The sequence below is a fragment of the Pelophylax lessonae genome (assembly GCF_965119305.1).
Source record: "Pelophylax lessonae genome assembly, chromosome: 1".
In the NCBI taxonomy this organism is placed as follows: Eukaryota; Metazoa; Chordata; class Amphibia; order Anura; family Ranidae; genus Pelophylax; species Pelophylax lessonae.
The window spans coordinates 458,334,083-458,358,419 of NC_138768.1; the positions used below are offsets into that span (position 1 = coordinate 458,334,083).

The 24,337-nt window shown below is 46.1% G+C and overlaps 1 protein-coding gene across 1 annotated transcript in view; it reads left to right on the top strand.

Annotated features, from left to right (window-relative positions):
• Positions 1 to 24,337, top strand: part of INSR (insulin receptor) — a 318,524-nt gene that overhangs the window by 291,482 nt on the left and 2,705 nt on the right. The window contains exons 14-19 of the mRNA XM_082270578.1: positions 5,628 to 5,727; positions 14,434 to 14,501; positions 16,322 to 16,551; positions 18,497 to 18,607; positions 19,346 to 19,505; positions 20,058 to 20,187. Coding sequence (XP_082126704.1) covers positions 5,628 to 5,727; positions 14,434 to 14,501; positions 16,322 to 16,551; positions 18,497 to 18,607; positions 19,346 to 19,505; positions 20,058 to 20,187 — 799 coding nt within the window. The remainder of the gene's footprint in view (positions 1 to 5,627; positions 5,728 to 14,433; positions 14,502 to 16,321; positions 16,552 to 18,496; positions 18,608 to 19,345; positions 19,506 to 20,057; positions 20,188 to 24,337) is intronic.

Here is a 24,337-nt window from a genome sequence, read left to right on the forward strand (position 1 = left end):
TTCTTTTCTTTACTAGCTGTTATTTTGTCAGCTTTAGTTTAGGGATCTTCGGATGAAGATGATCATGCGGAGCTGGGTCTCGGACTGGCCGCCCTGGATCCCAGGGCTGAGGGTCAGATGGATCACCAGCCTGCGATCGAGCGTTCAGCTACGGTTCCCCCTGGCGCCATGAACGACCCATCCCTGCTCGCTGCAGGGATGCTGCCTGTGAGGTGGCTACCTCACTGGACGCCATTCTGCGGTCTTGTGCTGCAGTCCACAGCGTCCTGGCTGCGGCACTCCCTGTCGTCTTGATAGCGGTTTGTCGCTGGAGACGGCTCCCCACGCCATCCGGTACGGTAAGCACCTTCTGTGTGGGGACCTTCTGTGTGGGTGTCAGTCTGTGGCTGTGTGTACCCCCATGTCTGTGTGAAGTGCAGGCTCCCTGTCTGATCCCTGTATGGGTTAGCATGCCTTTTTGGGGCTGCGAGGGGGGGGGGCCCTCCCGCTCTGCTGTGAGTTCTGTCTGGGGCAGATTGGGTGCAGACATGCTTGAGCGGCGGCCGCTGTTGCGGCCCGCCATTTTTTTTTGCAGAAATGCTATGGACGGCCCTGTCTCTGTACAGCGCTGTGTTTTGGCGCCACTCGCCGCCATTTTGGCGGGCCACGCTCGTTCGAGCACATGTCGGCGCCATTTTCTTGTAGCCTCTATCCCTCAGCCGAGCGGCCATTTTTGCGGAGCCTTCATAGGATATATCAGTCAGCCGGTTATTGCATCACTTCCTCTCTCCCTGGAACAGCGATCGGTGGCAGCAGCCTGTTTGTGCTCTCTCCAGGTTTTTCCTTCATTGTCCTGTCATTCCTTGCTCAGTGTTCTCTATCCCTGCGGGATCGGTGCATACAGTTGTGTACGGTGGGCTGCGCTCGCCGTGGTGTTAAAGGGCCAGTACCTTTTTTTCCTTTCATTGCTGTGGGCATGGATTCTCAGGATAGCAAGTTTCCCCCCGCCCTGGTGGGGGACCAGGGGGCTGCTGCTCCCCCTGAGGGGGCTGATCTGGCCACGGTAGTGGCGTCCTTAGTTTCTCAGATGCATGTGCTGATGGCTGAACGATCCGCAAAAAGGGCCAGGTTATCCATTTCCTCTGATTCAGAGGGCGATGTGGCTGCTGTGGCTGGCGTGCCCTTCTCAGGGTCTCGCTCATCTCTGGACCTTATGGAGTCTGAGGGGGAAGGGGTTGATGTTTCTCCCCCTGGCTCGCCTGAAGAGCTTGCACTCATGGATGAGCTGATTGCCTCCATTAAGGATACGTTGCACCTGGAGGAGGAGCCCACTCCTCCTGCTAGGGTGTCCTCCTTTGGGACGCAAAGAACCCGCAAATCAGCGCAGGTTTTTCCCTGCCCTGCAGAATTTCATCATACTGTTAATGAGCAGTGGCGCAATTTAAAGAAGCCCTTTACAGTGCCGAATAAGTTTAAACTGCTTTATCCGTTTGCGCCCTCCACCGACGAGCGTTGGTGAGTGGCGCCTCAGGTGGATCACGCGGTAGCCGTTTTAAACAAAGCTACTGCGGTTCCTTCTGAGGATACCCCGGTTTTCCGGGACCCTACGGACAGGAGGTTGGAGTCTCTTGCCCGTCATGCCTATATGGTTGCTGGTTCTATGCTAAAACCTATTTTTGCTTCGGTTATGGCGGCCCAGGCGGTTGCCGATTGGACGAAGGTGCTCAGGCGCACCCTGGTGGCTGATTCGGCTCCGCCTGCCACGTTGGCTATGGTGGATTAAATCCATCAAGGAGTCATGTACTTGTGTGATGCGGACTTGAATTTAGCTCCTTTGGCTGCACGCCTGTCCAGCGTGGCGGTGCTGAACCGTCGTCTGATATGGCAGAAAAGTTGGTCGGTCGACCAATCTTCTCGCAAGACGTTGGCGGACTTTCCCTACGTGGGATCTCGCCTTTTTGGCGAGGCTTTGGATACTCTCATCAAAGGTGTTACGGGGGGCAGGAGTACTCTCTTACCCCAGAATCCCAAGCACAGATCTTTCCGTGGCAAACGGAACTCCTCGTTTAGGCCCTCTCAGGGGTCTTTTCGTGCCTTTCGGTCGCAATCCAAGGGCAAGCCCTTCAAAGGCCAAGGCTCCCAGAAGAAGCCGTGGGCGGGTAAGCAAAAATCCGGCCAGTCCGGTTCGACAACCCACGCCAATTCCGCCTGAAGGGGCGCCCTCACCCGTTTCTGGGGTGGGGGGACGTCTGCGCGGTTGCTTCCAACCTTGGCTGTTCCGCATTCAGGACAGATAGGTTCAGGAAATCGTTCGATCTGGTTACAAGATCGAATTTCTCTCTCGGCCGGCGGGCAGATTTTTTCCCTCAAATCTTCAGCTGTCTCCGGAGCGCTTACAGGATCTGCACCTGGCGGTGCGGGCCCAAGGAGTGGTGGTTCCGGTGCCTCATCGGGACAGATTTCGGGGGTTTTACTCCAATCTGTTCACTGTGCCCAGAAAGGAGGGCAAGATGCGTCCGATTCTGGACTTGAAAGCTCTGAACCGCTTTGTGCGGGTTCGCAAGTTCCGCATGGAATCCCTGGGCTCAGTGGTGCCTGCACATCCCCATTTTCGAGGGTCACCAAAGGTACCTTCGATTCGCCATTGCGGAGGATCACTACCAATTCGTGGCGTTACCTTTCGGTCTCGCTTTGCCTCCACGGGTTTTTACCAAGGTGCTAGCGCCGGTTCTGGCCCTGTTACGAGCACAGGGCATTGCTGTCTTGGGGTATCTGGACGATCTCCTGATAAGGTCAAATGCCAGCCAGAGTCTGGTGACCGACCTGTCCACCACGGTGCAGACACTGCAGGAGTTCGGTTGGACCATAAACGTTCCGAAGTCGACTCTGTGTCCTTCGGTTCGACTTCCCTATCTGGGGATGGTTCTGGATTCTGTTCAAGCGAGGGTCTTCCTGCCGGCAGACAAGCTCCGGACACTTCGGGACGAGGTCGGGTCCCTCAGGACCAACCAATACTCGTCTCTCCGGACATGCATGAGATGTCTGGGTTTGATGGTCTCGACTTTCGAGGCGATCCCTTTTGCCCAGTTTCACACACGGGTTCTCCAGGCGGAGATTCTTTCCGAGTGGGACGGGCGACCGCAGTCCCTAGATCTGCGGATCTCATTGAGCCAACGCACCAGAAGGGATCTTCTGTGGTGGCTCCAGTCCCCGGCGATGTCGGGGGGCAAATCTTTTCGTCCATTGTTGTGGACGGTGATCACCACGGATGCCAGCCTGTCGGGCTGGGGTGGTGTTCTGGGCGTTCTGTCCGCCCAGGGAACTTGGTCGGAGGAGGAGTCCTCCCTTCCGATCAACATTCTGGAATTGCAAGCGATAAAGCTTTGCCTTCTGCAATGGTCGGAACGGCTTCAGGGCCGTCCGGTTCGGGTTCAGACGGACTATGCCACCGCGGTGGCCTACATCAACCATCAAGAGGGCACCAGGAGTGCCCGAGCGGCTCGGGAAGTGGCCGACATTCCGGGGGTGGAGAACTGACAGGCGGACCAGGGGGAATGGTCCCTTCACCCGGATGTCTTTCAGATGTTGTGCGCGAAGTGGGGTTCCCCAGATGTGGACCTGTTCGCGTCTCGTCTAAACAACAAGGTGGAAAGGTTCATGGCAAGGACGCGCGATCCTCGGGCGGACGCCTCGGATGCATTAGTGGCGCCCTGGCATCGGTATCGTCTGATGTATGCCTTTCCACCGATTCAGCTGCTGTCCAGGCTCCTTCGCAGGTTGGCCTCGGAACCGCATACGGTGATTCTGGTGGCACCGGATTGGCCTCGCCGGTCTTGGTACGCAGACCTCGTCAATCTGGCAGTCGACGCTCCGTGGCGCCTGCCGCTTCGGAAAGACCTTCTGTCTCAAGGGCCGATATTCCATCCTGCTTTACAGTCGCTGGCTTTAACGGCCTGGCTGTTGAAGGCCAGGTCCTGAAGGATAGGGGTCTCTCCCCTGAGGTCATTCCCATTTTGATCAAGGCTAGAAAAGCTTCTTCGGGGGAAGATTTACTACCGTACTTGGAAAGCATACTTTGCCTGGTGTGAGTCCAGGGGGTTTTCCCCTCGCTCGTATTCGGTGTCGTGAGTGGACCAGCGTTTGGCGCTGGCCACGATTAAGGGCCAGATTTCTGCGCTGGCCGTTCTTTTTTAGCGCCCTGTGGCGTCAAATTCATTGGTCCGCACCTTTGTTCAGGGGGTGCGACATTTGGCCCCTCCTAGGAGGGAGCCTTTGCCTCCATGGGACTTGAACCTAGCTCTGTCCGTGTTGCAACATGCTCCCTTTGAAAACATCAGGGAGATCTCGTTGCCTCTGTTGTCCAAAAAGGTGGCTTTTTTGGTGGCGATCACTTCGGCTCGCAGGGTGTCGGAGCTGGCGGCTTTGTCCTGCAGCTCTCCCTACTTGGTGGTTCACAAGGATAAGGTGGTCTTGCGACCTAACCCTTCCTTTCTGCCGAAAGTGATCTCGGATTTTCACCTTAATGAGGATATTGTCTTGCCTTCGCTCTGCGCGAAGCCGAATCATCCTAAGGAGGTTGCCTTACATTCCTTGGAGGTTGTCTGGGCGATCAGGGTTTACCTGTCGTCCACTAAGCCTTTTCGCAAGTCGGATTCCCTCTTTGTCCTTCCTGAGGGACCTCGGTAGGGCATGGCGGCGTCGGCTGCGACTATCGCCAAATGGATTAGACAAACCATTGTGCAGGCCTATGCCTTGAAGGAGAGGGTTCCTCCCTTCCCTGTAAAAGAGCACTCTACCAGGTCGTTGAGTACGTCTTGGGCTTTCGGGCATCAGGCTTCTGTGGCCCAGGTGTGTGACTTGGTCGTCCGTTCACACCTTCTCAAAGTTTTATAAGGTGGATGTTCAGGCATCGGCCGATGCCTCCTTTGCCGGTAAAGTTCTCAGTGCGGCAGTGCCTTAGGGACCCTTGTTTTTGGGTCCTTGGCTGTTGGGGTGTTTTACCCCTGGGTTACTTGTTTTCCTGGGTTGTTGCTCCTGTTGAGCACATTTTCCTGTTGCCTAGTTGGTTCTCTTACTGTGTGTAAGGTTCCTTTCTCTGATGTGGGTACTGCGTTGCCTTTTTTGCGGCTGCGTCTCCCACCCCTCAGGTCTACACTGCTTTGGGACATCCCATTGGTGAAGACTTGTGAGTGGGCGGCGACTGTCGGAGGACGTAAGAGAAAACGGAATTTTTGTAAAATCTTACCGTAAAATTCCTTTCTCTGAGTCCTCCGACAGTCGCCGCCCCCCGCCCCTCTTTTGGGGTTTTTGTGTACTCTTACTGCTATGCTACCAAACTGAGTTGGGAATGCTGGTGCAGGGAGGTATTGACTAAGGGGACAGCCCCTAGGGGTGTGTCTATGCTAAAAGCTTTTGTTATTAACAAATCTTGTGCCTAGCTACTCCTGCGGAGCAAAGGTCAATACCCATTGGTGAAGACTTGTGAGTGGGCGGCGACTGTCGGAGGACTCAGAGAAAGGAATTTTACAGTAAGATTTTACAAAAATTCCGTTTTTTTGGGGGGGGGGGGGGTTTACTTCCTCTATAATATTAATTTTTCTCTATACTTCAAATGTTGGCTTCATTATTTTCCATATATTTTTTTTCAGAAACCACCTCAAGTAGCATACTGAAGATTCTTGTTGGCCCAGTCATCATACTTATTATTTTCCTCATCATCCTGACTGTCTGCATGATACAGAAAAAGAAGTGAGTGAGAATATATATTTTTTTGAATATACTTTTTTGTGCCATACAGGAAGAATTAATCATCATATTAGAAATTGTATATTTGTCCTGGTTACAATTAAGCAGTTATCATGAGGTCTGATAAACCCCAAACTGTGTGAATTGAATGGGGAAGTCATACTGAACACATTGCCACTCCCATTTTCCAGAAATGCACAAGTTGGTAACAGGGATGCCACATTTAAATATCAAATCGATAATGGACAGAACACAGCAAGCTTAAGATACAATATGACACAAAACACCGAAAGATAGATGGAATGCAGAGGGTCATAAAATCTACTATTGCAGAGCCTGCAAAAGACCCTTAATGGGCCTGGTTATAAATGACTGTTGTAAACCGGTCTTAAAACATTCTAGAAGCAATACACACCTTTAAGTACAGTTTTATTTGAGATAAAAATGAACAATAATTCATCAAGTTCTGAACTCATTCCTATTCCATTATTCCCAACGGTAATGGAGTTATATTCATAAAAATTAGTTACACTGATGTATACGAAGAGTCCAATTAGATGGGCACCTAACACATATGGCTAACATGACCCTATAGAACACCTAAGGGAGATGTGCATAGGATCCATATTGTGTCCGCTGAAACATAATATAATAATCCCTAGCCCCCTTTAGCACACCCCTCAAACACTTTGATTGGGTGTTGTTAGATCTGCGATGCCCTCTCGAGGTCCAACAAATATGTGCTGCAATCGGGAGCTGCAGCTCTCGTTTACACACTGAAAATACTGAAAGAGTCACGTTTCTGAGAGACTGCTTGCAGAGTAAATCCAATCTGATGCTTTGCTGTCACAAATTGGGCTGATTCTTGTTACTGTTTACCACTTGACCTATGGAAGATTTACCCCCCTTCATGACTAGGCAATTTTTGTGATACGGCACTGCGTTACTTTTAACTGACAATTGCACTGTCATGCAACACTGTACCCAAAAAAAAATTTTTTCCCACAAATAGAGCTTTTTTTGGTGGTTTTTGATCACCACTATGTTTGTTTATTTTTTGTGCTATAAATAAAAAAAGCAATAAGTTTGAACAAAAAAAACTGGATTTTTGACTTACCGTAAAATCCTTTTCTCTGAAGTTCATTGACAGACGCAGCTCCATATTCTTCTTAACCATTGGGTTATGCTGCCCCCTACAGGAGTAGGACACTAGGCAGGAAAAATCTTTACCACACCTATGGGGCAGTCCCTGGGGGTACACACCCACTCACTCTGCTATAGGCATTCCGTTTTGTTGCAAGCAGTGTCAGAAGAGAAAAACCCCTACCCAACTTGTATATAGAGGGGCGGGTGCTGCATCTGCCAATGAACTTCAGAGAAAAGGATTTTACGGTAAGTAAAAAAATCCAGTTTTCTCTATCGTTCATTGACAGGTGCATCTCCATATTCTTCTTAAACATTGGGACGTCCCAAAGCAGTATTAGCATGAGGGATGGGAAAACAATGCAGAAAAAAACGCAATTCCCAAAGGCTAAACTTAGCCAACCAGGTAACATGGAGCTCAACCAGGAACAACTGGAGCTCACCTGGAAGCAACATATACCCTCAAAGAGAAAAAATTCTCTTTTAAACAGCAGCCTGCAAAGCCTTGGGGCCAAAAGAAGCACCCGAGGATGCCAACACATCTACTTTGTAGAATTTTGTGAATGTGTGCACACATTTTGTGAATCTGGTGCAGGGCCAAGGAACAGAGCCACCACAATAGAGCACTTCTTGTATTTTGACTCAGTCGAATCAGATTGTCCAAAGCGTTTGGATCCTTGTTCCAATTGACAAGAATTTCCCTTTGCAGAGGTCTCGTGTGGAACTGAGCGAACAGAACCGCCTCAAAGGTAGACCCCATCAGGCCTAGGGCTCGCATATAAGCCTGCAGAGAGGACAGATTGCTGGATAACAGCAAGAAAATCGCCCTCTGCAACTTTTGCAGCTTTTCCAGAGAGAGAAAACCCTTTGCTGAGTCTAGAGTTAGTCCCAGATAATCCAGTTTGGAAGATGGGACCAGCAGATTTTTTTAACCCAACCCTTGCAGAGTCCGTACAGTGATTGACAAGTCGCCCAACAGGACTGAATGCGAGTCTGCTCTTAAGAGGAGATTGTCCTGGTACCCCAGTACCGCAATCCCCCACTGTCGCAGTAATGCCAATACAGGAGCCAACACTTTGGTGAAGACCTTGGGAGCGGAGGCGAGACCAAAGGGTAACGCCACAAATAGACAATGCTCCTCTCCTACAGCAAAGCAAAGAAAACGCTGGTGTCCAGCGTAAATATGGATGTGCAGATATACGTCCTTGATATCGATAGAGGTCAAAAACTCCCCTTGGTGTAGGGACGCCACTACCGTGCGAATTGGCTCCATTCTAAACTTCTGTACCCGCACAAAGAGGTTCAGAGCCTTGAGGTCCAAGATTGGACGCACTTTGCCTTCTTTCCTGGGAACAGTCAACAGGTTTGAATAGAACCCCTGAAAGCGTTCCCGAGAGGGAACTGGCACAATCACCCCTTGCGACAGCAGATCCTGTACCGCCTCTCGTAGATCCCTTAACCAATCTGGAAATAGAAGTAGATTGGACGGGAAGAATCTGTCCGATGGTCGAGATCTGAATTCGATCTTGTAACCCAATCCAATCAGTTTGTAAACCCATTTGTCCTGAATCCATGGCTCCGTAAAGAAACAAAGATGCCCCCCCACCCCAGTTATAGGTGCAGTTCTGGAGGGACCTGCTCTCGGCTTACCCGACCACGTCTTCTTGGAACCCCCAGATGATCTTAAATGGCTTAGATCTTTTCTCCTACGTGCCGGAGGCAAAAAAGGGCTGCCTTTGTGCTGAAAATTAAGGGCCCCGTTTGTGATGCAGAGACTTGTCTTTAGCGGATTGAGGAAGAAGAGTACAGTAAACCCCCCTCCATTGCGGGGGTTACGTTCCGGACCCAGCCGCGAAAAGTGAAATTCCGCAAAATAGAAAAACCCTATTAAAATGCATTGTAGGCATGTTTATTTTACTGTCACTGTACGTGTAGAAGCATTTTAAAGTCTTTAAACACACTTTTAAAACAATAGAAACTAATTTAAACACATAAAAGATACTAAGAGACAGAGCAAGAGCTATGGAAAACACAAAAATATTTCATTTTTAATGATTTATATAGTAAAATAACATTACAAAAAAAAACGCGAATTACCGGGACCGCAAAAACTGAACCGCGATGGAGCGGGGGATTACTGTACTCTTCCCACCTGTAAGCCCTTTGATAAGTTCATCCAAAGAAGAACCAACTAGGCGGTCCCCTGTAAAGGGGAGATCTGACAGAGCCTTTTTAGAAGCCTGGTCCGCAGACCAGCTTTTTAGCCACACCATGGGTCTAATGGTTACCCCTACCGGGGAAACTCAAGCCGCAAGGGGGGCCGCATCTAAAGACACATCACATATAAATAGTAAGGCCTGGACCATTTGGTCCGTTAGCTCTGCAAGGCCCGGGGGATGCTCTGCTTCCAAATCACTTTTTAGTAACTTTTCCTATTCCATTATGGTCTGGGACACCAGAGTGATAGCGAAGACCGGTCTAAGTATTGAACCGGCTATCACATGTAAGTGGCGGGACAGAGTCTCAATCTCTATCAACAGGGTCTTTAAAGACCGGAGACATCTCCACCGGGACCACAGTAGATTTGTTCCGTCTGGAGACCGGTTGGTCCTCCTTTGGTCGGACGGTCCATTTATTGACTACAACGTCCGCAAAGGGGTAGCGCCTCTTAAAACGCTTCGACAACACTAACGTGTTTAGGGCGCCCCCCACTGTTCAGTAAAAGTTATGTCAAAAAGTTCCAGACAAGGGAAAACCTTGCTTGACTTTGGGGATTTGCGTGTGCCAAAGGACACCTGCGTCCCTGGCACTGTGGAATTATCCGCCATTTTTAGAGTTTCCCGCACTGACACTATAAGTGCCTCCACCAGCGCCTTTTCTCACGTGGCTGCAGATGAGGATATTTCATCCTCGCCATCAGAAAGAGATGACGCAGAACCCTGAGGGGGACTCGCGTCCCTGGCGGCCTTATCAACCTCAGAATCCGAGGATACAGATGGGGAAGTTGAGGGCATTGGGTGCTTTTAACTAGTCCTCTTTTTATAGGATTAAATCCACTTTTGACACCAAGTTTTCTAAAACCGCCGTTAAGGCAGACAAGGGGACCCCGCAACCCCAAGGAGGGGATCAGTAGGTTATACTTGCTCCTGGGACTCAATGTTAACCCGGGGACAGCGCAGTGTCACTTTAAGAATACTGTGAAAAATGGCCCCACGCCGCTGCACCAGTGGTCCTACAACTCCCAGCACACTAAACTGCAATATAGCAGATTGAGAGAGCAACCTACAGGAACCCGAATAGACTCACCACCGCCCGATATTAGGGAGAGCAGCGCCGGCCTGAAGTGTGCAGAAAATGATCCTCACAGGAACAGGCAGTACCTGGGTCAGCACTAGAGTTAAAGCCTTGCCACTCACTGCTGTACAGCATGCTCGGGCTCTGAGAAAATGGCCGCCCAATGCATTTTAATGGGGAGACCACAACAAAATGGCCTCCCAGTGCATTTAATTTGGAAACTACAAAAAAAAATGGCTGCCGAGCCTTGTACAGCTGATCTACAAGAAAAGGGTGGCGTCCCCGGCACGCCATGCGGTCTACAGCATTCTCTGAGGGATCCGGCGATCATCAGGCATAGGGGTGCCCTGGCATGGACCCCCACCAGGGTTAACCCCCCAACCCAGCTCCCCCTGAGGGCCCCCATCACCTGCTACAGCCCCTGCACCGTACCCGAGAGAGGTAGGGACCCCTTATGAAATAGTGGGGAGGATGGCCTGTGGGGGGAGCCTTGGATGGTCCCCACATAAGGACCCCACATACAGGGGGGGGGCATGGGGTGGTAACCCGAGAGTCCGACCGTTCCAGGGAGGGGCCCACGTCCACCCTGAAGACATATGGGGGGACACTACTCACCATACCAGCGATATTTGGGTGGGGGCCACTCCGAACAGGCAACCTCTCCACCCGGGGTGGGGTCGCTGAAGGCCAAGGGATACGCTGCGACTCAAGCCAAACTAGGTTGTGTGCGTCCCGGCAAGGTGTTTCACTCACGGGCCAGCCCCTGTTCAGTGGGCTATGTCGTGCCGAGGCCTCGCGTGGATCTGCGACCTGCACACACACGCTGCCCAGACTGGGAGACCATAATAATCTAGAATATCCAGTCCGATTCCCTATCTGAAGGCTGTTAATTTTAGTTCTCTCAGGAACATAACTAGCTAAAAAAATAAAACTTAGACAAAAGGTTCCCTTTTTACATAAAAAACGTGCTAGGACCGAAATCCCAGCAGGGAACTATGTCCTTACTCCTGACTAGGCAGAAAAAACTGAATGCCTATAGCAGAGTATGGGATATATACTGAAATTTCTTTATACTAGTAATGGCAGCAATCGGCAACTTTTAGTGGGACTGCAATATTGCGGCAGGCAATTGGACTCTGACACTTTTGACACTGTGCAGGAACCAGTGACACTAATACAGTGATAAGTGCTAAAAAAATGCACTGTCACTGTACTAGTGACACTGGCTGGAAAATGGTTAAACCTCTAAGGCAGTCAAAGGGTTAACTACGTGCCTAGCCAATGTTTTGGTGCACACTGTGTGCTGTTTTTACTAGGGGAAGAAATGGATTCTAGTCTCTGCTTTGCAGGAACACAGAATCCATTCCTTCTAATCCCCCCCCCGTGCCAGAACGGCGATCTGCCTTGTTTACATAGGCAGATCCCCGTTCTGTGTTGTTTACCAACGATCAGTGAGTGCTAGAGGACATCAGTGCCCAGCACCCGCAGATCGACTTCTTCCCTCAAAAATGCTAAACCCCGTGTATCACGTGATCATTCGCACAGCTGCCACCCTGTAGCCGTAAAACTGCTATAGGGCGGTCGGCAAATGGTTAAAAAGTAGAGGCTCTAAAATTGCAAGCATTCCAGGAGAAAGATACACATTTAAGGGCTCTCTATGTTTTTTAATCAGGCGCTCAGGGATTTCTATTACTCGGCATGTTTGTGAGTATACAGTCAGGTCCATAAATATTGGGACATCGACACAACTCTAATCTTTTTGGCTCTATACACCACCACAATAGATTTGAAATGAAACAAACAAGATGTTCTTTAACTGCAGACTTTCAGCTTTAATTTGAGGGTATTTACATCCAAATCAGGTGAACGGTGTAGAAATGACAACAGTTTGTATATGTGCCTCCCACTTTTTAAGGGACCAAAAGTAATGGGACAGATAAACAATCATGAATCAAACTTTCACTTTTTAATACTTGGTTGCAAATCCTTTGCAGTCAATTACAGCCTGAAGTCTGGAACACCAGACGCTGGGTTTCATCCCTGGTGATGCTCTGCCAGGCCTCTACTGCAACTGTCTTCAGTTCCTGCTTGTTCTTGGGGCATTTTCCCTTCAGTTTTGTCTTCAGCAAGTGAAATGCATGCTCAATCGGATTCAGGTCAGGTGATTGACTTGGCCATTGCAAAACACTCCACTTCTTTCCCTTAAAAAACTCTTTGGTTGCTTTCGCAGTATGCTTCGGGTCATTGTCCATCTCCACTGTGAAGCGCCATCCAATGAGCTCTGAAGCATTTGGCTGAATATGAGCAGATAATATTGCCCGAAACACTTCAGAATTCATCCTGCTGCTTTTGTCAGCAGTCACATCATCAATAAATACAAGAGAACCAGTTCCATTGGCAGCCATACATGCCCACGCCATGACACTACCACCACCATGCTTCACTAATGATGTGGTATGCTTTGGATCATGAGCAGTTCCTTTCCTTCTCCATACTCTTTTCTTCCCATCACAAGTTGATCTTGGTCTCATCTGTCCATAGGATGTTGTTCCAGAACTGTGAAGGGTTTTTTAGATGTTGTTTGGCAAACTCTAATCTGGCCTTCCTGTTTTTGAGGCACACCAATGGTTTACATCTTGTGGTGAGCCCTCTGTATTCACTCAGGTGAAGTCTTCTCTTGATTGTTGACTTTGATACACATACACCTACCTCCTGGAGAGTGTTCTTGATCTGGAAAACTGTTGTGAAGAGTGTTTTCTTCACCAGGGAAAGAATTCTTTGGTCATCCACCACAGTTGTTTTCCGTGGTCTTCCGGGTCTTTTGGTGTTGCTAAGCTCACTGGTGCATTCTTTCTTTTTAAGGATGTTCCAAACAGTTGATTTGGCCACACCTAATGTTTTTGCTATCTCTCTGATGGTTTTTTTTTGTTTGTTTTTTTCAGCCTAATGATGGCTTGCTTCACTGATAGTGACAGCTCTTTGGATCTCATATTGAGAGTTGACAGCAACAGATTCCAAATGCAAATAGCACACTTGAAATGAACTCTGGACCTTTTATCTGCTCCTTGTAAATGGGATAATGAGGGAATAACACACACCTGGCTATGGAACAGCTGAGCAGCCAATTGTCCCATTACTTTTGGTCCCTTAAAAAGTGGGAGGCACATATACAAACTGTTGTAACTCTTACACCTTTCACCTGGTTTGGATGTAAATACCCTCAAATTAAAGCTGAAAGTCTGCAGTAAAAGCACATCTTGTTTGTTTAATTTCAAATCCATTGTGATGGTGTATAGAGCCAAAAAGATTAAAATTGTGTAGGTTTCCCAATATTTATGGACCTGACTGTAGATCAAATAATGTACATTTTGTTCAACTTGGTTTAGGTAGAATACAAAGGAGCTGCCCAATGTAGAGATTAAAGTCCCCCTGCCCCAAAGCTGTGCAAATACAAAAGTCTTCTATACTTCTCTGGCTCTTATGCAAGTGCACTCCCTATGGTGCCAGTACTTCACCCTCTCTGAAGGCAGGGTCTGCTTTGATAACAGATTTATAGGATGCTAGTGAGCAATTGCAGTTACAAAGGTCTGAAGTATTTTTGAGGAGTTATGCTACTCTGGTGTGTGTGTTTTTTTTAAAGTTTTTTTAACTGAAAGGTTTTATTTTGGTTTACAAAGTGGTACAGAAGTAAGAACAATATAAAAAAGACATTATTCAAAATGACCTAATACAGGGAATAGAAAAAAAATCTATAATGTTCCAAGAGCATATTAACAGGAGCATAGGAGTGTGTGGTGCAACAAAATAGAGAGAAAGGAACCCTAATAAGGCAAATAATGTAAGGGGTGTACATTAAAGTGGATATTTAAGTCCTTTCGCCTCCTCCTGGCAGCCCTTTATTGAGGTCTTAAAGCCTAGATTTGGAACAGATTTGCCAATCACACGATCACTGTGATTGCCTGTTACAGTGGTCACATGATCAGTTTGCCTGTTCCGCTGACGATCGGAGACCTAGAGCTGTTTGTGCTGGGAGTGTGTGCTCAGCTCTGAAACCTCAGCTGCCATGGGCAGAATTGCTTAGTGTGTGGCCGTTGAGGCCCACCCTCCTTGCCACTGCAAATATGTGTTACCTGGTAAGCAAGAGGTTAAATCTAAAATGTAACATACATACAAATGTTAAAATGGTCAAGCTCATCAAATATGTTGGATTTGTAAAATCTTCAGTTAACATCTGTAAGTCACCTGAAAATGATTTTGTCTTTTGTTTTATAGAGATGCAGAAGGCCCAACAGGACCACTATATGCTTCATCTAATCCAGAATATCTAAGTGCAAGTGAAGGTAAGTGCTTGTAATTGTCTGTATGAACCTGGTTGAGGTACAAAGATTACATCTTTGTAGTATTTAATATAAAGCATAAAAGAAAAGTTTTGTGTTGCTATTTCATTGACAGCTGTGTGTCACCAAATTTGTGTAAGTATAGTTTCGCCAATACAAGCCCCCCACAGTTTCTACGCAAGAAACACAGCTTGCTTTTTTCCATTTCGAGGAGAGCGTACAACTTTTTATTGATTCACATAATGCCAGCTTCTGAAATGTGCAGGGGCTAAAACAGTAATACATATGTTCCTTAAAATGGACATTTTTAAACATACCCACACTGACCCTGAGGTGTGTGTACACCTATTTTGACAATTCCTCTACAGTTCAAAGGAGCCCCAAAATCCAGGGCATAGGTTATGCAGTTATGGACTCCCATCCAGGAGTTGTTTCTTGACCCCACCACCTCCTACACCTCACCACATAGAATGTCCATCATATTGATGGTAGTGAAGTATCAGAAATGGGAGATGATGGGCCCAAGCACTAATTTTCTAGATCAGGCATCACTAAATAGCGGGCCCCAGTCTAAGTCTGGACCGAGTCACGATCCCATTAGGAGTTGCCATGGTCACACCATTTAGGAGCCGGTTCTTCCCCTCAACCACTGCTAGATGTGTTATCTTTGCAGAGCTGACATCAGGAGGGAGCAAAGCGCTAGTCGGAGGGTGGGAACTGCCCCAGTTAATTGGTTGCTAGGATGCAGAGCGATACTACCAACTAATCACAATATGGTTAACAGGAAAAGTTATGCAACTCTGGCCCTCTATCCTAAACAATCCTGTCTCTCAATTTCCGCTCCAGACCTGCTGTGTCTCCTCACCTCCACCCTGTCTAATGTAGGACAGGGTAGAGGGTTATATCACTGCTTTGAAGGACAGTAAGGAAAGCCGTGGGTGATGTGAAGGGGGGCCTGAGACAATGTCAAAGGGGTTGTGTTATAAAAGGTGGGGTGAGGATCGAAAGATGAAGGGGGCCTGGGAACTGCAATGTGAAGGAGGGTTCTATAAAGGGGGCAAGAACAGGAATGTGAAGGAGGTTATATGAACAGGGCCTAGGGACTGCAATGTGGGGGGGGGGGTGAGGATAGGAATGTGAAGGGGGGCTGGGAACTGCAATGTGAAGGAGGGGGTTATATAAAGGGGGGCTGGGAACTGCAATGTGAAGGAGGGGGTGATATAAAGGGGGGCTTATGACTGTAATGTGAAGGGGGGTTCTGATGTGCAGGGGGGACTGAGAACACTTATGTTAAAATAGGATTGGGATGTGAATTATCAGGGGCTAGAGTCACATCCTTGTGTCCTGCATTCTGCTTATACTCAGAAGTCCCTGACCCTTTTTTTTAAATTGCGTTATACTGGGTCACATGGTGCTGCATTCACAAAAATGTGCCATGTTTTCCAATGCACAGAGGTGGCATTAAATTCAGATGCCATGAGGCCCTATGATTTTGTGATTACAATGATATATGGGATATTATCAGGGCTTCAGTGCATTCTTAGTCCCTGACTTGAAAAAAAATCATGCAAATCAGGAGTTCTGACATGACTTCCTGCTTATTCCAGGTCAATATTTCAGTGCACCAAAGACCGAGGCAGCCAGGCATCTAGCATTTTCATAATGAGGTTAACTTTGGCAGCTTACATATTTTACCTCCATACCTTTAATGCTATTGTTAGTTTTCTTTGCATACAGCATTGAGTGTCAGAAAAAAATTCCACAAACTTTGCTACTGGCGGTATATATGCATGGCACCATATAACAATATATCATTCCTCTAGTGTACATTCCAGACGAATGGGAAGTACCACGAGAAAAGATCATCTTGCTCCGAGAGTTAGGACAAGGGTCCTTTGGAATGGTGTATGAGGGCATTGCTAAGGACATAATAAAAGGAGAAGCTGAAGTACGAGTTGCTGTGAAAACTGTGAATGAGACCGCAAGTCTTCGGGAGAGGATAGAGTTCCTAAATGAAGCCTCAGTCATGAAGGGATTCAGCTGCCACCATGTGGTAAGATCTATAATTCTTTTAGAAAAATATACCAGTTCACTAGTTAGCGAGACTTCAGCAGCCATGATGATCTTTAGTTGTCCGCTAAACAAAACAAACGTCTTTTAACAAGGGAAAAAATATTTGAAGGGCTTCCAACTGCAAACTGTTACCTAAATAAAATTCTCAGCCATCTAAACTTCAAGTTGGTTGGTTACTTAAAGTAGACGTTTAATCAAATCCTAACTGTGTTTAAACCTGCTCCCACCCCCATTCTAAGCCCTGTGCTAACTACCCTGTAAAGGAAATATGTCTTTACTTACCTATCCTGAGAGCGCCCCAGTCTGGTCACATGATAAGTCCAGCTGCCCGCTTCAGTGAAGAGGAGAGATCGGCTGCAGAGCCCGGACGATAACATCACCCATAGGCTTACTATGGGGCATCCATTGTCCAGTTGTCCCTCCTCTACACTGGAGCTGGATCTGGGAGCTGATCATGTGACTGGACCATAGAGCCCTCTGCATAGTTAAGTATAGGCATCTTTCCTCTACAGAGTAGTTGGAACAGACTTAAGTTTAAGTATAATGAGAATATGACTAGACTTCCACTTTAATACATGTGTCCCAGCCACCTACCTAAAATTATATTTCAAATACAGACATTTTCTCCCTGTAGTCGTTTGCAACTTTAAACCAACCATTCCCAGTGCTCAAAAGAATATTGTAGTAATTTGCGTTATAGGTTTTTATTAGCTACACAGTAACTTTGCTTAATAATAATACAGTGCAGTGGAGATTGCCTCTAAAAGCACTTAGATTTATTTTTCTTCGTAAATAGTTTTTCATGGATAAAGCATAGTACCTAGCAAATAACCTTTCTTACAGCAGCTGGTGATGAGCTATGAAGTTCAAAATGTCATCTGCTTATTATACTGGAGCCCCCCACCTTCCCCGCTTTCAAGTTGGTAATTTATTTAGGGTCCTTTCACACTGTGCACCTTCCGATGAGGTCCGTTCTGCTCAGCGGGGGATTGATCCGCCGATCTCCGCTGTGCAGGTGGATGACAGCTCCGTCTCTGCTCTGACGGAACTGTCAGATTCCCCGCTGTCCTCTATGGGGGAATCAGATGAGAACGGACCTCCTGTCTGTTCTCATCCGATCCCATCCGATCTGATCCTCCAGACGGATGGAAAATAGGGTTTCCATCCGTCCGGATTTCACAGATAGGATCGGAAGCGGATAGCAGCGGGTGTCAGCGGAGATGTCTCCACTGACATCCGGTGCCCCATAGGGATGCATGGAGGATCCGATCAGGTCCGCCTAAAAAACTGACAGGCGGATCTGATCGGATCGTTCGTGTGAAAGGACCCTTAGTTGCATTCTAGAAAATCCCCTGAAAGTACTGTTGAATATATAGGCAGCTTTTAAAATTCATTCTTTATAAGGTGCATTTATAGAGATTGGCCTTGCAGTGTAAGCTGTAAGTAGATCTCTTGCTTGTAGTAAACAACTTTGCAAGGTGAACTTTTTTTAGTCTCCTTTTTGGTGATTGGAAAGTTGGGCATCATGCACACTGGACATTTACCCTGGCTGTTAGTGGCATCTGTTTTTTTTTTTTTTTTTTTTTTCTGCCTCTCTAAACCCCCCTGCATGTTAACCTATGTGTCCATGCACACATAAGCGTTTAAAGACGTAGGAATTTAGAGGCAGAAAAAAAATAATCCACAGCCAGCGCATCCAGGAGCAGAGGTGACTTGGCAGAAAAAACGCTTGACACGTGGCCATTGAAATTACTTAACATCCAAGCTATTTCACCAAGCTCTTGACGCACCTAAAAGTTTACAAGTGTCAAGCTTTTTTTCTGCCAAAACGCTGCTGTAAGGAAGAAAGGCGTTCAGGAAAGATAGCAAAATATCCAGTGTACATGAGGCCTCAAAGTCACTCTATGACTACTTTACTTTTTCAGGTTCGTCTCATAGGTGTTGTCTCCAAAGGTCAGCCTACACTGGTCATTATGGAACTGATGGGGAACGGAGATCTCAAAAGTTACTTGCGTTCACTGCGCCCTGATGCTGAGGTGAGAACAGTTGACATTGTTTAATGAGGGTAGGTTAAAAGGTAAGAAAATACATAATGATTTGCACTTCTATACATGCCTTCTCTGGGAATTTCCTCTAGATTAAACACAATAAAGAATAAAAAGGAGATATCAAGTAAGAAAAACATTAAAGGAAATCTATGGTCACAGCATACACATTCATTTTATAAACATCAGCAATATAAATAGCAATATAAGCCATAGTTATGTTTGACAATCCAATGTAAGCTTACTTGAGAAATGTCCTTTCATGTTGTAAGTGCTGCCTGTCTGCTGGTCATCTCTTTCCACATCTTCCTGGATTCCCTGCATGCTTTGCAGCTTCGCTTCTGCTGTTTACCTTTGATTTCTAAGGACTATCTGTCCCGTGGTATCTTGCCTGAAAGCAGTGATTCCTGTGCTGAAATTCCTCCTTTAAACACCTCTGTAGTTCAGAAGCCAGGCTCTGTGAAATGTGACACGGCAGTGTCTTTCAAAAGGACATAGTGAATATGTGTCACATAGCTCAAAGTAGTAAATGTGTAGGGATCTTAACAGAGTGAATTTACAAACATCAAGATCATTCAAAGTAACAGAATTAAACTAGAAACTATTGAAATACATTGTGAAGATGCATATATGTTACATCTTGACCATAGATAACTTTTACACCCTTTTCTAATTGCAAAAATATAACATATAGTGCTACATTTTTTTTTTTTTTATTTCCTTGTTTAGAAAAATCCAGGCCGTCCAGCTCCCTCCCTGCAAGAAATGATTCAGATGTCTGCAGAGATCTCTGATGGCATGGCTTATCTCAATGCCAAAAAATTTGTACATCGTGATTTGGCTGCTCGAAACTGCATGGTTGCAGAAGATTTCACTGTGAAAATTGGAGGTGCGTTAAAGCAGCTAAAGTTCCTTTTGAAACTAATCAATGATGTTTATAAGGAAAGTTCAGTGCTCATTATGTTAACATTTTTTAGATTAGCACTTCATGTTGCTTTGAGTATGATAATCAATTCTTACAGAGAATTCAGATTGGGGAATGTGCAGTTTAAATATGGTAGTATTTTCATGGAGAATCCAGAAAGGCGCTGGTGAATATACTGCTCCACATAAAGTATTCTACTGGGTTTTCAAAAACAACCAGATTTCACCAGCAGGTAGTACTGAAAATGAAAGCTGCAACTGCCGCCCTAGGTTTAGAGCAAACACTGGGAGCTTATTGTAAATGTGGTTCTAGGGGAATTTGTTTTACACAATCAAAAAGAAATAGTCTTTGTAGTTATCCAGAAAATCCCTAGAAAAAAATAATGGATAGGATTTTGCAAACATATTCAATGATCCTTTAATTTTAGCAATGTGACAAAATTATCACGGTATATTTCTTCAATTCATTTTTCAGTATCACTTATCTACAAACTGTCAAATTAACTTTTCCTCATAGATTTTGGGATGACTCGTGACATATATGAGACAGACTATTATCGAAAAGGTGGAAAAGGGCTGTTACCAGTCAGGTGGATGTCCCCGGAATCCCTGAAAGATGGAGTATTCACCACCTTCTCAGATGTCTGGTATGAAATACATAGACTTAGAAATCATTTTACAAACCTCTTTCAGCAGCAGCATGCTGCAATCATGTTTTCTTCAGTAGACTGAGCAATGTATTCTTCTAGAAGTATGCAGTGCTAGTATCACTGTATTACAGACATCTAAGAATTCCATGATGTTCGTTATATTTTATTCTAGACATACATATTAAAGACCTAAACTCCAAATATAGTTTCTCTGCTAGGAGCAGCACACGATCAATCACTCAATCAAACTTGTATTTTTGAATGTTCATTTGTAAGAGACGTACATCCACTGCATGTCAGTTTAATGCCCCATAAGCTAAATGTCAATTTAAACAAAGTCAATAAGTAAAACAATGAACTGAGCAAGTGGTAAATTCAATAATTAATAAAACAACACAGCTGCAAGCACGCTAAGTGAGATCTACCATCGCAACAAATATCCATTAAACAATGTGCTGCGATTGAGTGAAATGCAGCACATTGTTTTATAGCCATAAGCTAAATATGTTTTCTAAGCTTCTCTCTCCTTATTCAGTCAAGAAAATAGGACAGTTTTTGACCCTATAGTCAAAATACAAATCATCCGAGCTGACCTTATGTGATTGATTTTACACCCTGAAGTTATATATAAAGTTGGTACAGTTTATTACAAACATTCTGTAGTTGGCTGCACATGGCCACAGGTAGTTAGACTTTTGGTAATAAAACAATTATTGAGATATTTTCTTCTTCTTCACATTTATGCTGTTTTGTTCTCAATGGTCTTACCACATACACATGATTTTGCTGGTAAAAAAGCCATGTAACAGGCTTGTTTTAGTGAATAAATGTCCAAAAGTGAAGTGTAAAGGACAGTAACCATGTCAACCAAATGAAATATCTCTTATAGTGGTTTGGCTTCAGCATAGTCACTTCTGAATAGTTTGTGTGGGTTACTGCACTTTGCACTGAAAGATTGTATCATTGTGTATAGACTAGGGCTGTAAACTAAATCCTGTTGGAAAGCTGCTGGATTGCACACTACTGCTTTGTTTGGAAATGTGATCCTGCCCTCAGATCCATCACTGTCATTGTATAATCTGTTTACACTTTGTTTTTTGAATAATACATTTTTTGAAATCACTGTAAAATCTTTTTCTTGGAGTACATTGAGGGGCACAGGAATTCAGAAACTGTCAGTGATACTGCCATCATCAGGGGGTTGGGACACTGGCAAACAGAAAAATGTACAACAGTCCCTATATAACCCCTCCTTTACCCAACATGCCTCAGTTTTGTGAGAAAGCAATACACAAGGCCAGTAAGAAACAGAGGTGGGTATGGGACCAGTCTCAGTGGACTCTAAGAAAAAGATTTTACAGTCCATTAACACACCAGAATTCAGAAACCGTTAGGATGTCCATAAGCAGTCCAGTCCAACTGAGACATGGGCAACAGCTACTGACAGGTCCAAGAACTTTTGGAACTGTCCCTAACTCAGAAGTTCATAAAGGGCCAAAACGTAAATCTAAACCAGGTTTACAAAGCCCTAGCAGGACTGGGGAACTGCCACCTCCAAGGGGAGGACAATGAGTTTCAACCTGGTGCTCAAGACCAGGTATCACTGCTAAAGTTAATAACACTATCTGTAGAACATTGAGCCTGACCGCGCAAGAGTCGGGAAGAACAAACCAGCAATCCACCAAAAACTGGTAGAACATCACAAATACCCAAAACTGAAGAATCTATATCAACAGCAAGATGTGGTCAACCGGGGCAAGTCTAAGGATAATAGATCTGTCAAGGGAACCTTGGACAAATAAAAACGGTCCTTTAGAAAAGACCGGCTGTTATAAGAATGCACAAGCTTTATACTTTTAATCCCTGGGACTCAGGGACAGGAGATTGCAGGTTAAGAAAAGAGGTTGCCTAATAAGACAATCAGTCTCACAAGGAGATATCAATATGATCTGAGAGTGTTTACAGCATAATATCCCAACAGACAGCTAAATGATTTTTGAGATTGGTAGAAAACCCCAAGAGTATCCGCTTTAAAGTCTTACATATGTATGTGTAGGAAGTATGGTGAACAGTAGACACTTGTACAAGCATAGGCAGGGATATGGATATACCACAACCCTGGCTTGTGTATGTGGCACGAGAAGAACAACAGGATGAGGATGGACCCATCCATATAAACAGCTAGAGGTGTGTCTGGGATTTCAGAGGAAAGTCTGCAAATCTGCCTAACCTCGATCCAAAAGAACATGGTTCCCCTGGCTGCTGAAGCATCCCCAGCCAAGGAGCAAGGGACAGAAATCTTATCTACACTGTTATTATGAACATTAACATGAGTGGACACAGGAACAAGGGAGGAATTTGAAGGAACCCTCAATAAGCTGTGAATCAGCCACAGAAGGAGGTTCTATTTCCCAGTGATCACATCCCAGGTAAGTGTCTGGATCTACTCAATCACCTACAAGGGGTCTTTGCAGAAGGATCATTGGATGTTCTGCCTGCTGACAATCCAGAGGAGCACAGGGCTGTCCCAGCAATGAATATGTCCAACCAAGCAGGAGATGAGGAGAACCCCGGAGCAGAAGCCTCTCTGTGTAGTGTGGAGACCACTAGTTAAGGAGAGCCAAATGGTGCTTCCTTTTCTCTAAGGGAGACAGTACAGTCAAGTGTAGTACACTCTGGGCCATCCAGAATAAGGATCAGGCTAGTTTTCCTGTCACAGGAAAAGCTCCTAAACCTTCCCAGAGGTGAAGGTCCCACAACACTTAAGCAATGCCTGACGAATACCAGATTGGAATGCTGACTCACAGGTGAAAGGAACTGTCTGTTCTGGAAAACCAGGCTAAAGCCCCAGATATGGGGACACACCAGCGAATTAAGTTCCCCCAGGATTGGGGATAGGAACCTATTCCAAAAGCTGAGCAAAAAGTCAAAAAAAGCCATCTGGATGTCCTGCCCCGAATCCAGTCTCCCAGACATAGAGAGGGAGGATGAAAAGGACTAAGAGTCCACAAATAAAGGGAAGATTATCTAGGTAGAGTATTCCCTTTATAATCTACAAGCCCTGAAAGGCGAGGGAGGAAGAATTTTTCTAAAAAGAAAAGGAACACATAAATGACCTCCTGGGAGTGGACTTCTGTTGTGAGGATTTCACCTGAACAGTCTTGCCATAGGTGACCCACTTTTACCAAAACTAGACACCTATGAAGCCTCATTCAGTCAAATCTTGAGGATGTTAGGCCCTTCAGAAGGGTTTTGACTACAACAGCCCAGAAAGGCCTACTTCTTCAGGAAAGGCAAACTGAGCATTCCACAGTGGGGATGCTAGGAAAAGGCACTAGGGTGGACATTAGGTCCAGCACATTGAGAAGTAAGTTGCCTCTGGAGGACACTAATGGGTCAGAGAGACATCTTTGTAGGTCATAGGTTCCCTCAGATAAGGAGTAAATCTTGGGGGTAAAGAGTACCACTAGGGGTTCAAGGAAACTGGCTGCATACTGTCACCAAATGAGGATGGGCCTTGTCGTGCACCAGGAGGAACATAGGACCCACTGCACCAGCATAGGGTCTGACAATGGGTCAAAGGATTTCATCCGGATACCTAATGACAGTCAGGGTGTCATTGTCTAGCCTCTAGAGGTCTGTGCATCCCTCCATGTGTATGCCTCCCCAGACCATCACTGACCCACCACCAAACCAGTCATGCTGAACAATGTTACAGGCAGCATAGCTTTCTCCACGGCTTCTCCAGACCCTTTCACGTCTGTCACGTGCTCAGGGTGAACCTGCTCTCATCTGTGAAAAGCACAGTGCTCCAGTGGCAGACCTGCCAATTCTGGTGTTCAAAGGCAAATGCCAATCAAGCTCCACAGTATTGGGCAGTGAGCACAGGGCCCACTAGTGGAGGTCGGACCTCAGGCCACCCTCATTTAGTCTGTTTCTGATTGTTTGGTTAGAAACATTCACACCAGTTGCTTGCTGGAGGACAATATGTAGGCTTCTGGCAGTGCTCATCCTGGTCCTCCTTGCACAAAGGAGCAGATACCAATCCTGCTGATGGGTTAAGGACCTTCTATGGCCCTGTCCAGCTCCCCTAGAGTAACTGCATGTCTCCTGGAATCTCCTCCATGCTCTTGAGACTGTGTTGGGA